The sequence below is a fragment of the Culex pipiens genome, chromosome 1 (genome assembly GCF_016801865.2).
Source record: "Culex pipiens pallens isolate TS chromosome 1, TS_CPP_V2, whole genome shotgun sequence".
NCBI classification, from domain to species: Eukaryota; Metazoa; Arthropoda; class Insecta; order Diptera; family Culicidae; genus Culex; species Culex pipiens.
The window spans coordinates 137,566,882-137,581,974 of record NC_068937.1 but is presented as its reverse complement, the minus strand read 5'-3'; the positions used below and the strand labels follow the sequence as shown (position 1 = coordinate 137,581,974).

Below are 15,093 nucleotides of genomic sequence, written 5' to 3'. Positions count from 1 at the left end.
TAATATTGTATTGGTTATAACAGGACACTTCGCCGAACCAGCCGGCCAACGCGGAGAAGCGACAACGGGAGCACCTGCTGCAGCTGAACCAGATCTTGGCCCAACAGGTCATGCAAATGAGCAAAATTGTAGCTGGTAAGTGTGCGATCACCCAAGCGTGAAGGCTTAGCTGTCATTTATCCATGCTAGCGCGCTCGATTTTATTATTATTTTAATTTTTAAGCCATTTTAAGTTGAAATTTCTGTTCGAATTTGTCATTTTATGTTGTTTTATGTTTGCCCGAATCAGATGCATTTGTTACATTATGGTTTCTCTTTTTTTTTCGTTCTTTTCTCATCCATTAGGTAATCCGTACCATGCCACTAATCCACAAAAGTAGTGTTCGTTAGTGCCAGCCGTGCACGGTTGTTTTAATTTCGTTTTTATAATTTATTGAATGCAAATTTTCGTTGTTTTATGTTTTAAGTTTGAACAGCTTCTAGTGTTCATGTTTAATCGTTACGGAATGTTTGAACCGAGTTGAGTCGATGTTGTACACTGCTCGCTCTCTATATCTATTGATACTCTCTCTAATGCCATCTAAATGTGTATCACTCATGACAATCAAACAAATCAAATGTTTCCCAACAAATGCTTGCCCATCAACAACAACAACAACACTACAACAAACGAAACCACAACCAGACGACAAACCCCAGGACCAGCTCACAGGTTTGTAGCACCAATCAGATCATCAGTACAGGATGCAAGGGTGGTTCCGAGAGCACACTCATACCAGAATACTCTCAAAAATTCATGTGTATGATTTCGTTGGAAAAACAATCACCACCAAATTTGATTTTTGTTTTGCATGCTGTTGCACAATTTTTGCAATTTTATCATCCAAAAAGTTTGCATTTTGGACAGACCTTCAAACTTGCAAGAACAACTCAATAACATGAACTTTCTTTACCAACCACCTCCTACACTAACAAATTCAGAAAATTCGATGGCAGTGCTCCCATCCAGCATCTGCAAGCTGCGCAAGCGTGGCATGTTTAACCGCAACAGCCGCCGGAACTCGGCAGGAACATCTGCGGCTGCCGCCGCCGACGACGAGGAAACCCGATACCACAGCGAAGTCGAGGACAACGACGATGACGACGACGACGACGATACGGAATCGCCGCCGGAACCGCTGCCCCTGTACCAGCAGCGTGAAAACTATTTCACCTAAATGTTGAGAGCGAAAAAAAAACGTTATACTGGCAACAAGGATTTCAGCAACACTAAAACTGCTTCCAGATGTACAAGTAATCACCAAAAAGAAGTAAAAACAAGAGAATTCAGAGTTATAATCGTCGTTAAAGTGTTTAGATAAAGCTGTGAATTTAAACAAACTTGTACAAAAATAAAAAAAAAAACGTGTGGAGTGGAACAATTGAATTGATTTATCCGTCCATCATCGGTTGGCAACACTGCTTTGTAAGACCCGCAACGTTAAAAATGGCTTTAAAATCCGCACCTGAGCCTGACAGAGAAGAGAAAAGGGGAAGGAAGCCACACATACTCACGCATATCAGTCGAAACCAAGAGAAACAAACTAGCGAAACAGGATAAACAGAATTTAGTTGCATCGCAATAGAAGAAAAAAATAAACCTTTGCTCACCCTTAGTTGTCCGCGTGTGCGATTTTAATTTAGAGTGTACTGGCCGCGCTAGAGAGGAACCTAATTTTACACACTCACCAAAATAACCCAGTGCAAATGTGTTTGATAGAAGGTTGAAAGGAGGAGAAACAATTCAATGAAATGACGCGTAAACAAAATCAATAAGGCAACGTCAATTACTGTAAAATTGTGTAAACAAAAGGACGCATCACATTTGAAGCATGGAATTACGTACTAAAATAAAACTAGCTAAATAAACACACATGTCATATGCAAGGACTAGTAGAATAGAGTTAACTGAAATAAACAAAACAAAAACAGCATACCAATCACATTACCCATTCAATCGTAGCAAGCTGTAGATTGAGGAGTTATGACGAGGAAGGGATTTTAGTCGAAGTTTTGCGGTGTTTCATAGGCGAACATTCAAGACTGGGTACTGCCTAAAATCGCTGTGTAAAGTCTTGATTTTTGGTCTATGGTGGAACGATAGGTGTGGGAATAGGTTGTGAGAGTAAGGGTGGTTCCCAGACTGGACGCCACCCTGCATTGAGTCATTCAAGCCCGTACATCCGTCATGCACCTTCACCATTAAACCCGCTTGGCTATCCGTAAATATTATACGTCAATTTGAAGCAATTTGAATACTAAAAATTACCACTTGCTCAATTCGAACAGTACTAAATAAAACACAGAAAATTGTACCAAACAACAGTATAAATCAAGTTAAACCTAATCGCATTTATCCAAGCAAAATAGTGTTATTCAAAAACAAAGAAGATAACCTCTAACCAGACTTTTAACCGTTCAGCAGTATTAAGTTGAAGTAAATTTACCAACCATCAGTCGAAAAAACCAAACTCGCTTAAACCCCCTCTAAATCCTCATCATACACGGTAAACCAACTCATTGGATCAAATCAGACGAAAAACACACACAGGGCCTAACTTCGTAGCAAACCCGAGAGCGAGAAGGCATATTGCTGCTGCAGAACTAAAGAAACATGACTTAAAAACGTAAGCTAATAACAATACAATAAAAAAAATGCATTTACAGGGTTCTTCTCTTACTCTTTTTCGAGCGTTTATATTAAAAAATCTTATGATCAATTGCTACCTGCAAGTAACGGAGAACAAATCGAACCAAGTGGTCCAGCAGTGCGCTCTCGGGATCCCCCCCTCACCAAGGTAGAGACAAATCAATCAAACATACACATCATTGAAGAAAAATCGGAAGAAAAAAATCTCTATCATTATACCTCCCTCAGAATTGGCTTCGAAAGCGCTAGGTTATGAACAAACAAAAAAAAAACACTCTCACTTCATACAGATCGAAATCTATGCATATCACATGAACCCAAAAAAAAAAGATGGCGTCAAATCGTTTTTGATTTCCACTTAGCGCCACCCTAAGGGCATCTCCACCGCAGAGATCTAATTGCGTGGCAAACCTATCGGTTGGATCCCCAGTTTTAGCTTTGCTCCGTAGCTAATACACGTTTTCGCACCGCTGGGAGCTAATTTGGCTACCGAATCAAGCCCACCGCGGGGATCTAATTTATTCATTTTCAAATTCTAGCCGTTCTGTTGATCGAAATCAATAAAACTACATTCTAGCATGATAGAACATGCTTCCAATTGCATTATATGTCCAAATTGTTTGCTTACATCAATAAAATATCATTTTCAAAATTTTGAAAGAGTTCACCCGATTTGCTCCCGACATGTTTGAACCCCAACTTTCGCACCGCGGGTAGCAAAGCTAAAGCTAAATTAGCCTTCGAGTTCATTCAGCGAAGAAAAAGTTCATCGGGGATCCGTCGAGTAGCCAAGATAGGTGCTCGAGAAGTCCCCGAGCTGCCGGTGGCTAATTTTTTCGTCGATTTTTTGAATAATTTGTATTTGTTTTGGTTGAAGATGCATTTATTTTGAATATCAAATTTGAATGAATATTAAAGAAATCAGTAATTTAGTTCAAAACGATTTTATTAAATTGAAAAGTTGTGGAATTTATATATTTTTTTGTATTTTTTAAATAAAAAATAATCAACCACATATATTAATATAAAAAAAATATCACCGAAAATTTAAACATGAATGCCCAAAATTTAAAAATAACTAAACTGATTTGAACATTTTAAATTATGTATAAAATATATATCAAGCGAAACAATGTAATTGGTCCAATGTGAGTTTGTAAACAAAGGGTGTATCTTGCTCACGTCAGTGAGGAGTAAGAAAAAATTACGAATACGTTTATTTTTATTATTTATTTTTTTCATTTCATTTAAAAATATTTTGAATGGTTGTACCGTAAAGGCTGATACGCAGATCCGAAGGAACGCAAAACTCCATATAAAAAAACGCCCAAGAAACGGTCAGGGAAAGGGTCACGAAAAGATTTTTCTTAAGTGGTACGCAGCATAAACGAAAAGTGGCGTTTGACGTTTCTTCACGCGGTGCTTGTTTGCAATATGTTCTCATGAAAAAATCGAAGAATTGGAATTTTCCTTTTTAATAATCTTGTATTCGATATAATAATATTTAAAATCCCCGCCAAACCTCAAAATACAGAATTTTGAAATTAAAAGGACAGATATAGATTTTTGGTCGAAATGGAGTAAAAAAGAAGTTGTCTTTAGAGTTGTCGGCCACTATTGCTAGTACCAATCAGCAACCTCTGGATTGTGAGTCCACTGCGCTGTCCAATTAGGTTTTACAGCGTGACGTCACGAGCGCACACACACACACGTTTTTACTTAGACTCACGTGCAAAAATGTAAACAGTGCAGCCGAACTGTCAAATTTCTAACCTAAAAATCGAGTCGGCGTAAAACCTAATTGATCCACACGGAAGGGATCGAAATTAAGTAAAATTTACAAATTTACGAAAAACCCGAAATTCTTACATTCAAAAACACAATTTTTATCAAAAATTAAAAAAAATAATTCAAAATCAGGAATTTGAAAATTGAAGAATTTGAGAATTGAAGAATTGAAGAATTGAAGAATTGAAGAATTGAAGAATTGAAGAATTGAAGAATTGAAGAATTGAAGAATTGAAGAATTGAATAATTGAAGAATTGAAGAATTGAAGAATTGAAGAATTGAAGAATTGAAGAATTGAAGAATTGAAGAATTGAAGAATTGAAGAATTGAAGAATTGAAGAATTGAAGAATTGAATAATTGAAGAATTGAAGAATTGAAGAATTGAAGAATTGAAGAATTGAAGAATTGAAGAATTGAAGAATTGAAGAATTGAAGAATTTAAGAATTTAAGAATTTAAGATCAGAATTGGGTACTAAAGCCCTATGTAAATTTTTATATACAACGGTAAAAAACACGAATAAAAACCATTTCTGATCACTGTTTTTCATTTTAATGCAATTTTTTTTTGACAAGACAACATTTTTTCGATGGATCAATTATGGTCCTCTTGGAACGAGCTGTCAAGTAGGAGCTTTTCTGTCAAGAAGGACCGCGAAGTTAATTTTTCAAAATTGATTTAAAAATCCATTTTAAATTCTTTGTGGTCGTACTCAGAAAAATAAGCTTTATCGCTGTAATCAATAATATCAGCAATCTAAGCTTCATTTTAGGACCCAACTGCTCGGATTGCTTGTTTTCAAATCCGTATTGGCTTATTTAAAATGTTTTGCTTGAATTTTGCTTTTTACTCAATACAAATGACTTGTCTCTTGCATGTCTGGCAGTAGATCGACAATGCGTTGCCCAAAATTAATTAAACACAGCCCCAATCTAACCTAAAAAACAAAACTGCATCACCCCAGATTACCAAAAGTCATTTTTCATGCGTGAACTTGCAGCACGGGAGGGAAAATATCTCCAAACTCGAAGAATTGAAATCGAAAAATCAATCATCACTCCTAATGTAAACATTTACTGACGTGAGCAGGATAAACTCTTTGTTTACAAACTCAAATTGACCCAATTACATTGTTTTGCTTGAAAAAACCATCCGTCAGACGATTTGCTCCCGGTAGATCCCGGAGCTAACCTGAGTTTTGTTTAGATTCGGATGAACACGGATGAACTCGAACCTAAATTAGCTCTCGCACAAGTACCGCGGTGGGCTTGACGCGGGTGCCAAATTAGCTTTGCAACGCAATTAGGTCCCTGCGGTGGAGATGCCCTAAGTTTATTGCTCAACGGCGACAAAAAAATCTAACATTTGTTTTTGTTTTAAAATCAAATTGGCCATACTGATGAAAATATACAAGAAATTAGGAAACCTTTGCCTCGTTTAAGATAATCACAAACAAGAACAAAAATTAAATTACCCAAACCATACTGAGTGTGTACGGAGTAGTAGGCGGCGCAACGCGCGCCGCGTGGGAGAAAACACGTTGATCGTGTTCGCGGTAGATTTTCCTCCCACGCTGCCGGCGCAGCCGGCGCCTACTCAAAGGAAGAGGAAAAAAAGAAAACAATTAATTTGCCATACTATTACGATGTACTATTGTAAACAAACGAAATAATTGCAGCCTAGGTAAGGCGCTGCGAAACCGCGAGAGATTTATATAAATTTTGTTTTTTATTCGTTGTTTTAGGTGCTATAGTTTGAGTCAATAAGTTACTCATTTTCGGTTCGTTTATTTTTATTACCTTTTTTAAACTATTTCAAACCGATCAGTTAAGGCGTTAGCGCAACCAGCAAATTACATTAAATGAAAATCATTCCGAATTATCGTTGTGCGGAATTTATCGTTGAATAATGTTAATATACCTAATGAAAACCGTATAAAGTTAATATTACACGCATGTATTGTTAAGGGGAAGTACACTTTAACCCGACAGGGAGAAAACATACACACACAATATTGTATAAAGAAAACCATAAAAAGCAGCATACAAGAGCGCGAAAACCTCGTTTTAGTTTAATTTATATTCAACCAAATAAGCTAAGTTACGTCATTAAAAACAGCAACAAAAAGATCACACTTTCAATTTCAAACCCCGGCACTTTTACCTTCACTCCGTCGATAAAACTTGCAACAATAAACAAACCGAAATAATAATAACAAACAAACACCAGACAAAAGAAAACAGAGTAAACAAGTAAAGTATACAGGCAGCATCAGTTTTAATCGTTCATTGGTAAGGCAGCAAACCGGCGCGACAGAGCAAGAGGTTGAAACAATGCAAACAAAGTAAGTAAAGTAAATCTTTCCCAGTTCCTGAGGGGAACACCCTTGAAGAGTATCGGGGCCGGCATTTACAAAGCGGATTCAGTGGCAGTTTCATTCTCAACTTAATGTTAACATGTTTTAGGTTAATGTTAACATTCCATAGGTCGCCTCCCTAAGGTGTTGTGATAAGGTCCAGTTTGTGACGATACACTACCTTCCCTTTACTAAGCTATCGAATCCAGAAGAGAAACGATCACCAGTTGTGTTGGTCCGAGCCGGGAATTGAACCCCGATCTGCCGCTTACTAGGCGGGAGCGTTACCACTAGGCTACGTGGCTCGGTCAATGCAAACAAAACCTATAAACAAATAAAAGTAATTTACTACGTCAGAAAAAAAAGTAACGCCGCTCGCCGAACGGTGCGATTGTGTTTTATTTGCATGAGAAATTTCTTGATTTGTTTGGGTTGTTGAACCGACGTAATATTTTATATGCCATCTTTGAGCAACTTTTGTTATTTTACCCCTCTTCCTTCGCTCTCTAAAATGCGTGACGTAACAAAAGAACGCACCCTAAATTATTCTCAAAAATCCTAAATGATTTTATTGCTTCATGCTACGGAGTGGTAAAATGGCTAAAACTTGATGAACTCCTCTTATCATCACAGAAGGCCATGCGTCTCCACTAAAATCGCTGCTTGAGTGACATCAACGATGGTTCAAGTGATGAACCTTCATTAGTCAAGTTGTTTTGAAAAATTGGCAACTATTTCAAAGACTTAAATCAACTCTGACGCCATCAGATCGACACCTTATGCTCATACTTCGTGTGAACTTTCACACCATTGTCCCTCCAAGCCAATTTCCCATACTCCACTTTTCACACGCACGCAACTCTTTTGCGCAACGCATTGCCCTTCCACCTTTGCTGGTTCAACGCCGCGACCACCTTCAAAATGCACTTCCGCCCGGCCCCATCGGTCCAGTTTGGTAGCGCAGTTGGCCGACGACGGATCGCCATGAACCTGCCGCGATACTTTGCCGTTCTGCTGCTGGTGCTGGTCGCGTTTTGCTCGCTCGGGTCGGCGAACCCGCTGCGGCCCAAGATTAAGCGACAAACGCTGGTGAGTTGGATTTTGGTGGAGATTTTTGAACGAGGTTTTGATTTTTTGATTTTCTTGCAGAAATTTACCAGAGTCGTGAGCCGGGCCATCAACCACGCTTTGACGACCATCTTTGGACGGTGATATTGGGAGAAACTCGTGTCGTGGCTATGATTAAAACGAATTTATTTTCGATAAATGTGTTTAAGTGATATTTTGTCAATAATAAAAACCTAATGTTAAAACTCAAACGTAAACTGTTTCCAACTAGGAAAACGGGAAGGATAAAGGATGTGGGACACACATGCTAATTTGGGGTAGTTATTGTACCGCACACAAATTTGTTCTCTAGTGCTTTGCTTACTGCTGCTGCGAAGTAAAAGTATTTTTATAGTTTTCAGTTTGTTGAAATGCGTTTGTTGTTTGTTCTATCGTGAGGGGAAAACGGCCTTCAGCATCCGCCCCCGAATGTAGGCTCAATCACTGTCGATGCAGTCCAGCTTGCCGGAGTCGATCTTGATCTCGTGCTTGACCAGCCCCTCGGCGGACGCGTCCACGTTGACCGTGACGTGGGTGGGCGTATCGTTGGCCGTCACCGAGGACAGCAGCTGGCGCGTGCTCGAGCTGGACGAGTAGCTGTCGCCGGAGCTGCGCGTGGAAGTGTGCGAGTTGCCGCTGATGGGACTGTCCGGCAGCGAGCTTTGCGAGGCCTCCTTCAGCACGGTCAACGGCGTGGACAGCTTCTTGGCTCCGTCCGGCTTTTCCTCGGTGGCGTCCTTCAGCGGGCTGAGGATCGTGGTGTGCGGATCTTCCGGGGTGTAGTAATCCGAGTCTTCGGCAGCTGCGAGCGCTGCGACCGACTTTTGGCTCCGCGAGTCGACGTTTTCAATGTTGGGCATCTTCTCGTACGTATCACAGGTCTGCTCGGCACCGTCCGGATCGGACTTTTGCAACAGCGGTGACAACTTCTCCGCCTCGCTGTCGTCGTCCAGTTCGGTCAGGTTGGGCAGCTTGGAACGCTCGTTGACCAGCTGGACCGATTCACGATCTAGCGGGGTCGTAGCGTTTGCTTCCTTCGCAGTCGGAGCCGCGGCAGCAACATGTTGGCTGGACTGAATACGGAGGCCTCCCTTTTCACGGGGATTCTTGTCGCGGCTGACCGGAGCCCGTTGCATCAGCGGAGAGTGCTTGGTCAGCAGTTCCTTCGTGACGCATGCCACCGATCCGTCCTCTTTCGATAGCAAGACCGACATGCGGAAGTCTACGGCGTTCTGGTTGAGCTTCTCGCGTGATCCCATGGTCTCTTGGTCCTTTTTGTCCGTCTTGTCCGATGATTTCTAAAGAAAAAATACAATTTAGTCTAAAGACGATTCCAAAAACAAGAAGACCTACCTGATTAGTTTGAGTGCTGTCGGTGGTGTTCTCGGTCGACCCGGTGTTGTCCACTTGCTTGGTTATCGTAATCGGTCCGTTAAGGGCTTCAATCAGTGACACGGGAATATATCCCGATGGAATGTTATCCGTGCTCTACAAAGAATAAACAATTTTCATTCCAATTCAACGTGGCACCTCCCCAAAAACACTCACATCCTGTGGACTCTGGGCGGCGCCGGCTACCGCGGCCGGGGTCGCGTTCGCCCCGGCGACCGCCTTCTGCACGGCCCTGATCTGCAGCAGCGCCCGGAACGGAGCCCGGCATATCGGGCAGTTGTTGGCCTGGTAGCGCAGCGAATCCGCGCACGAATTGCACAGACACAGATGGCGACACGGCAAGATCAACGTGTCCCGGGTGTCGCACATGCAGATGACGCACTCGCTCCCATTATCGTCCGTGTCCTCGTCCCCGATCGGTTTGCTCACCAGCTTGTTCTCGATGCCGTAAATCTCCTGCAGCAGGTAGCACAACCCGTCGACAAAGATCTTCTGCTTCAACGCCCGCAGCGCGTACGTTCCGTCCGAGTGGTGGTCCACGACGCAGATGGTCGTGTGACTCTGGCGGCACTCTTCCGCGCCCTCCTCGACCACACAGTGGATCACCACCGGGAATGTGTCCTTCTCGCAGTTGTACGACAGATCGTCCTCGGAAAACAGCGCCGGGTTGAAGATGTGCGACGGAGCGGAAAAGACCTGGCCGACGCCCCGCTTAAAGTGGAATGTCTCCGACGACAGGGACGAGTCCCGCGGGATGTAGCTGACCCCGGTGGCACCGATGTCCTCGATGCAAACGTGGTAGATCGTGATGGCGCACATCGAGTCCGCGTCGAACACAAACTCAATGTTGTACAGGGCCGGTTTGGTCGTGCCATCGCCGTGGATCTTGGCCGCACAGTCCGAGGCCTTCACGAACCGGACCGACTCCTTGCGGATGTTCACCAAGCTCTTGAGCGTCTTGGTCGGTTCGGTGGCCTGCGGCGGGGGGTACGGGAACTGGAGGAAGAAATTTGATTTTTAATTGCTGATGAGGCTTGTTAAGAAAATTTAAATAATTTTTAATTCTATGAACTTTTGATTACAGCTTGTTGATTGTTTGCTACTCAGCAAACAAAGTAGAATTTTGGAAGGTTGAAAATTTGTTGGTAATATCTTTTTTGAGTAATTTTACCTAAAAATGTGTAAAAATGTGAACCTGATGAAAATTCACCAGAAACTGATGAAAATTTACCAGTTTCTGATGTAATATTAGACTTTTTTTCACCAATCCCTGATAATTTACCATCATTTTTCTGTGTATCTTGTGATACATCCTATTTTTTTTTTAGCAGACTCACGGAATAGGGGAAATATACCCATTTTAAGCCTAATAAGCGGTCGTGTTTGAATGATGCTGGATAATCTGGAGTGTTCCTTGAAATTCACTAAAACCAAGTACACCAACGCGTGAACAACTTTTTGTGAACATTTATGTTTATTTTCACTTTTATTAAAAGTTATGCTATTCCTTTTACAAGCATTTAAAAAAAATATTTCCCAAATGCATTCTAATCAGTCGAGTGCATTGGGCCACGCCCATTTTCCTATTTTCAGCTTAGTTCTTTTTTTCTTCCAGCGCTCTTTTGGGTCTGCTTCGTGCTGCCAAAATTGATGAAATTTCAAGCGAACACTCACGAAAAGTAGCATTTATAGAGAAAATTTCCTGGCATCACTGGCTCACTCCACAAGCGCTGCTGGTGGTGTTGGTGGCTGTTGAGGCGACTGGAATTGCGGTCCCTGCCTGGACCGTACGCCACTGGACTCGCGATGACAGCTGTGTGTCTGTCACTCTGCGACTGTCAACACAGTGCGTAAGAGGAAGTGGTAGTTGTCTTTGTTGTGAATAAATGTTATTCTTGTTTTGTTAGTCAGAAGAACAACTCGTGTTTTATTCTGTGGACGAAAGGTCCTTTTAATTTGTTTAATTACACCCCCACGACTCGCAACTCGACCACCCTGCGAGTGTCGTCCGGGGGTTGTAAAAGTGGCGACGAGTCCGGTCCTTTCGGACGGATTTCGACCGGTTCGAAAGTGACCCACGCGGAGGAGGAAAGGCAGCAGAATGGAAGGAGTTCCGGATCAAACCATCCTTGATGCCGGCCAGAACCAGCAGACGGCGGACGTGCAGCAGGCACCGTTGGCAGCCGGTCAGCAACTTTATCCGCCGTTCCTCCAGAGTTCTCCACCACACGCAGCGCCGTACGTGGAGTGGTTCCAACATCAACGAGGTTATGTTGCACAACTATTCCGACAGCAGCAGGAGGCACTTCAACGCCAGCTGACGGAGATGCAGCAGCAGCAGCTGGCATTCATTCAGCATCAGCAGCAGTTCATCAGCAGCATCGTGACGTCGATGAAGGTGCAGGCCCAACCGTGCCTGGACTCGCTTGGCAGCGGCAACGCGGAGGAGTTCGAAACCGATCCGGATGGCGACGGTGTGTCCACGGCCTGGCACAATCAACACGAGGAACTGCTGCAGGAGAAGAAGGTGCACTCGCTGGACAAGTTGGCGGAAGTTCTACTGTGCGGGAACGATGGTGGAGATGAAGAAGTTTTCGAGCAGCAGGTGCTGGTTGAATCGTGTGCTCGAGGTTACCGTGATGACGTCACCGAGTACGTGTTTGAGGTGAGCAATTCTACGACGGTAACACCCTTGCACTCACCGCCAGATCCGTGGCCCAAGCCGACGGGATCATGGATGGGTGAGAGTGTCGAATTCGCCGGACTGACCGAAGACCCACTGTGGTTCGTTGCGAATGTCAACACCAGTCAACAACTTCACTCAGCTGTGATCGATCAAGTGAGTAAAAGTACTGCCACGGCGTTCCGCAGCGCGCGACAACCTCGAATTGCTGTCGGTGCTCCACCACCTGGGGAAAAGTATGGAGAACGAATCCTTTCGAAGCTGGAGTTCGAGACACCACCACAAATAGCAACAACGCTGCCAGGTGAGCAACAACGAAAAATCTGCGTGAATGTGCCAGTGACAGACGCGAACAACGGCAAGTTCGGTCGTGTGATGTACTGGACAGTCAACCTCTGCGCAGTGCGGCAAATTGGTTGTTACGGATTAGAGAAACGGTTAAAGGTCATCGATTACCGGATGGCCTCGCGCAAGTACCCGAAGTTATCTGCGGTGTCGGAGTCAACAGCGTCGTCGCGGTTCGGCACACTGAAGCAGCCAACGTGGAGTCTGGGTCGGCCCCCGGAGAAGCCAAGGATCGGTGGTACGGTGCTATCAACGTTTGTCTCGCTTACAACTTCAACAACAGCAACACCCTCGCAATCCGTGGCTTGCTGAGCGGATGTGCACGTGTACTGGCGCCACGTGGATCTTCATCAGGAAGATGCCTGACGTGGGCAGACCTGTACCACCTCAATTGAAGAGGGGGGATGTTGAGGCGACTGGAATTGCGGTCCCAACGTGGACCGTACGCCACTGGACTCGCGATGACAGCTGTGTGTCTGTCACTCTGCGACTGTCAACACAGGGTGTAAGAAGAAGTGGTAGTTGTCATTGTTGTAAATAAATGTTATTCTTGTTTTGTTAGTCAGAAGAACAACTCGTGTTTTATTCTGTGGACGAAAGGTCCTTTTAATTTGTTTAATTACACCCCCACGACTCGCAACTCGACCACCCTGCGAGTGTCGTCCGGGGGTTGTAAAAGTGGCCACCCTTTGTTCTTTATTTGCCTTCGCTTCTCGCTCGGTTTTCTTCAGCCTTCGATTGGAATGGGTAGTAAAAATTGAAACGTCAAAAGACTTAGTGCGTTTGTTTTTTTGATGGCGCTTGCTAATTATTTACATGTTACGGGATTATTTTTCAAGTGAGTGACTAACTAATGTTCAAAAGAACATGTTGCCGGTAGTTAGAAGCAATTTTATATCTTAAGCGCTTTGAAATCATTAGCGCAATTGAGAAGATATTGATGGCGACTTTCGTTAAGCAGTTAACCTCTGATCTTGCGTGTGGATGTATGTGCCACCAAAATGATGAGAAATGGTCTCGCAAAATAAAAATTATGATCAAAAGTGCATTTAATTTGATCTTTTTGGCTAGTAAGTAGCATACATTTGCGTGCTTACTCGAGGCGGGTCTGTTGCTGGTAAGCCCAAGTTGTATTTTTGGAGCTTTTATCGAGCATCAAACTCTCCATATGATGAAGATAGGTGTTTGATTTCCCCTACTCCCTCAAGTGACATTCCACAATAAAAAAAACCCCATTTCCCCTTCTTTTATACTTAGCAGATAACGTTATCGCACTTACTGGGGTTGGTTTGCAGCCAAGAAAGTTCAGATCAGCGTTCTCCCCGAATAGATACGCTTCCGGCTGAGGAGTGTCGAACCGCTCGCCTCCCATGATAAAATGCGTTCCAAAGTAGTTTCCTGCAAAATGACAAAACCCATAGTAGGCCGTCCACAATAACAGTATCAATTAGTATGTCGCAATCGAAGTCGGCTATGCCACTGTTGGCCAATGTTTTCAAGGACTTTTCACCTCCATAGCCTACTCCGCTTACCCTTCCACCCCCCTCACTTACCCGACCGTGGTGGATACTTGTACTGATGGTTCGCACTGACGTCCGCCTCCTCGACGGCTGCATTCTGCCTGCTGGCCAGGGCACCCATCCTCGCAGCGCTTCCCAACTAGCCTCCTCACGCCCAACTACTCGATCGCTACCTTCTTCCGCTTTTCCAGCTGCCCTCGGGCACTTTTCCTGCTCCACCCAAATGAGTTCGGGCAGCGAAAAAAAAAAACTTTCCAGATCAGCTTTGACCCCCCGCGCACTGTGTTCACCCTAACGGGAACCCGACCACCCTAAGCCCTAACCTGTTTTTCCTCCTCCAAGGAACGGGAAAAAGGCGGAGATTTTTCACTTGGACATTATGTGGCGAGCCAGCAGCAGGTAAAAGTTGTCCATTTGACACAATTGTATAGAGAAAGAAAATATCACACACTCTCGTACTGCGCTGCAACCCACTCTGGCAGTAGGGTTTTGTCTGTGATGTGTCTGCTGCTGCTGGGATATGCCAGATGCAATGTTAGTGCATGTCAGGAAGGTAAACGTTTGCTGCATGTTTATAGCTGAACTATGAGAGTGTGTTTGTGTGTTCAAGTAAAAATGCTAGTTTATTTGAAACTAATACACACAACAAGAGTCACACCTTAAGTTGTTATTCTTTGAAATGTGCTATAAACGTGACAAGATCGATATAAATTGGTGGGATGTATGGTGGGATTATTTAAAGATACCTTAAAACGGGGTTACTTTGATAGGTTTGCGATTTTTCCGCAAAATAAAAAGTACAAAATTTAAATACGCACGGAATGGTTTAGAATCATACTGACCGTGGTAGAGAAGTGTTCAAAGTACATCAAAAAGAACTTTTCATAACATTTTGAAAAGTTTAAAAAGTTAGTTAACTATAGTTAAGAAAATGTTGATGAAAATCATTACTTTAAACTTCTCAAAGTGTCATGATTTTCTCAATGAACATGATTTTGAATCGGAAAACGGAATGCATTTTCGGATTCTTTGGACAATTTTCCATTAGGAGAAGGTTAAATAAGTTTGCAAATAATAAATAATATGTGTTTTTGAAACACAATTAAAAAAAAAATTCCAAATGTATAACCAATTCCAGTTGAACAAATTTCATGTAAAATGTGAAAACTTGTGATTCGTGCTTCGAATTCAGTATTAAATGCAATATAAACG

General features: G+C 43.0%; 3 protein-coding genes across 9 annotated transcripts in view; 2 read left to right on the top strand and 1 right to left on the bottom strand.

Annotated features, from left to right (window-relative positions):
* Positions 1-2,648, top strand: part of LOC120425072 (uncharacterized) — a 34,233-nt gene extending 31,585 nt beyond the window's left edge. For 3 of the 5 annotated variants that reach the window (XM_039589462.2, XM_039589464.2, XM_039589461.2), the window contains 3 exons: positions 24-135; positions 686-712; positions 982-2,648. In XM_039589462.2, the coding sequence (XP_039445396.1) occupies positions 24-135; positions 686-712; positions 982-1,217 (375 nt within the window). In that variant the 3' untranslated portion in view covers positions 1,218-2,648. The other 2 variants (XM_039589463.2, XM_039589465.2) reach the window with 2 other exon arrangements.
* A 5,423-nt stretch (positions 2,649-8,071) lies between these two features.
* Positions 8,072-14,383, bottom strand: LOC120425048 (E3 ubiquitin-protein ligase MGRN1). Of its 2 annotated transcripts, XM_039589421.2 has the most exons (6): positions 14,205-14,383; positions 13,915-14,091; positions 13,641-13,759; positions 9,490-10,329; positions 9,295-9,429; positions 8,072-9,239 (listed from the first exon to the last, which is right to left on the bottom strand). In XM_039589421.2, exons 2-6 carry the CDS (start codon positions 14,000-14,002, stop codon positions 8,379-8,381), a joined length of 2,043 nt encoding a protein of 680 aa, XP_039445355.1. In that variant the 5' UTR covers positions 14,003-14,091; positions 14,205-14,383; the 3' UTR covers positions 8,072-8,378. The 2 variants fall into 2 exon arrangements, with proteins under 2 accessions (XP_039445355.1, XP_039445354.1); XM_039589420.2 differs by having other exon boundaries at positions 13,915-14,383.
* Positions 10,771-12,924, top strand: LOC120425049 (uncharacterized). Of its 2 annotated transcripts, none has more exons than XM_052710341.1 (2): positions 10,771-12,320; positions 12,461-12,924. In XM_052710341.1, exons 1-2 carry the CDS (start codon positions 11,435-11,437, stop codon positions 12,754-12,756), a joined length of 1,182 nt encoding a protein of 393 aa, XP_052566301.1. In that variant the 5' UTR covers positions 10,771-11,434; the 3' UTR covers positions 12,757-12,924. The 2 variants fall into 2 exon arrangements, with proteins under 2 accessions (XP_052566301.1, XP_039445356.1); XM_039589422.2 differs by having other exon boundaries at positions 10,777-12,320; positions 12,420-12,924.
* Positions 14,384-15,093: the final 710 nt, after the last annotated feature.

Bases quoted from the DNA above. Each gene is read 5' to 3' on its own strand.
- LOC120425049 (XM_052710341.1), top strand. From the start codon at position 11,435: ATGGAAGGAGTTCCGGATCAAACCATCCTTGATGCCGGCCAGAACCAG. The intron at 12,321-12,460 runs GTGAGCAACAAC...AAACGGTTAAAG, and splicing joins AATAGCAACAACGCTGCCAG to GTCATCGATTACCGGATGGC.
- LOC120425048 (XM_039589420.2), bottom strand. From the start codon at position 14,002: ATGGGTGCCCTGGCCAGCAGGCAGAATGCAGCCGTCGAGGAGGCGGAC. The intron at 13,760-13,914 runs GTAAGTGAGGGG...GTCATTTTGCAG, and splicing joins CAAGTATCCACCACGGTCGG to GAAACTACTTTGGAACGCAT. The intron at 9,240-9,294 runs GTAGGTCTTCTT...TTTTTTCTTTAG, and splicing joins ACAGCACTCAAACTAATCAG to AAATCATCGGACAAGACGGA.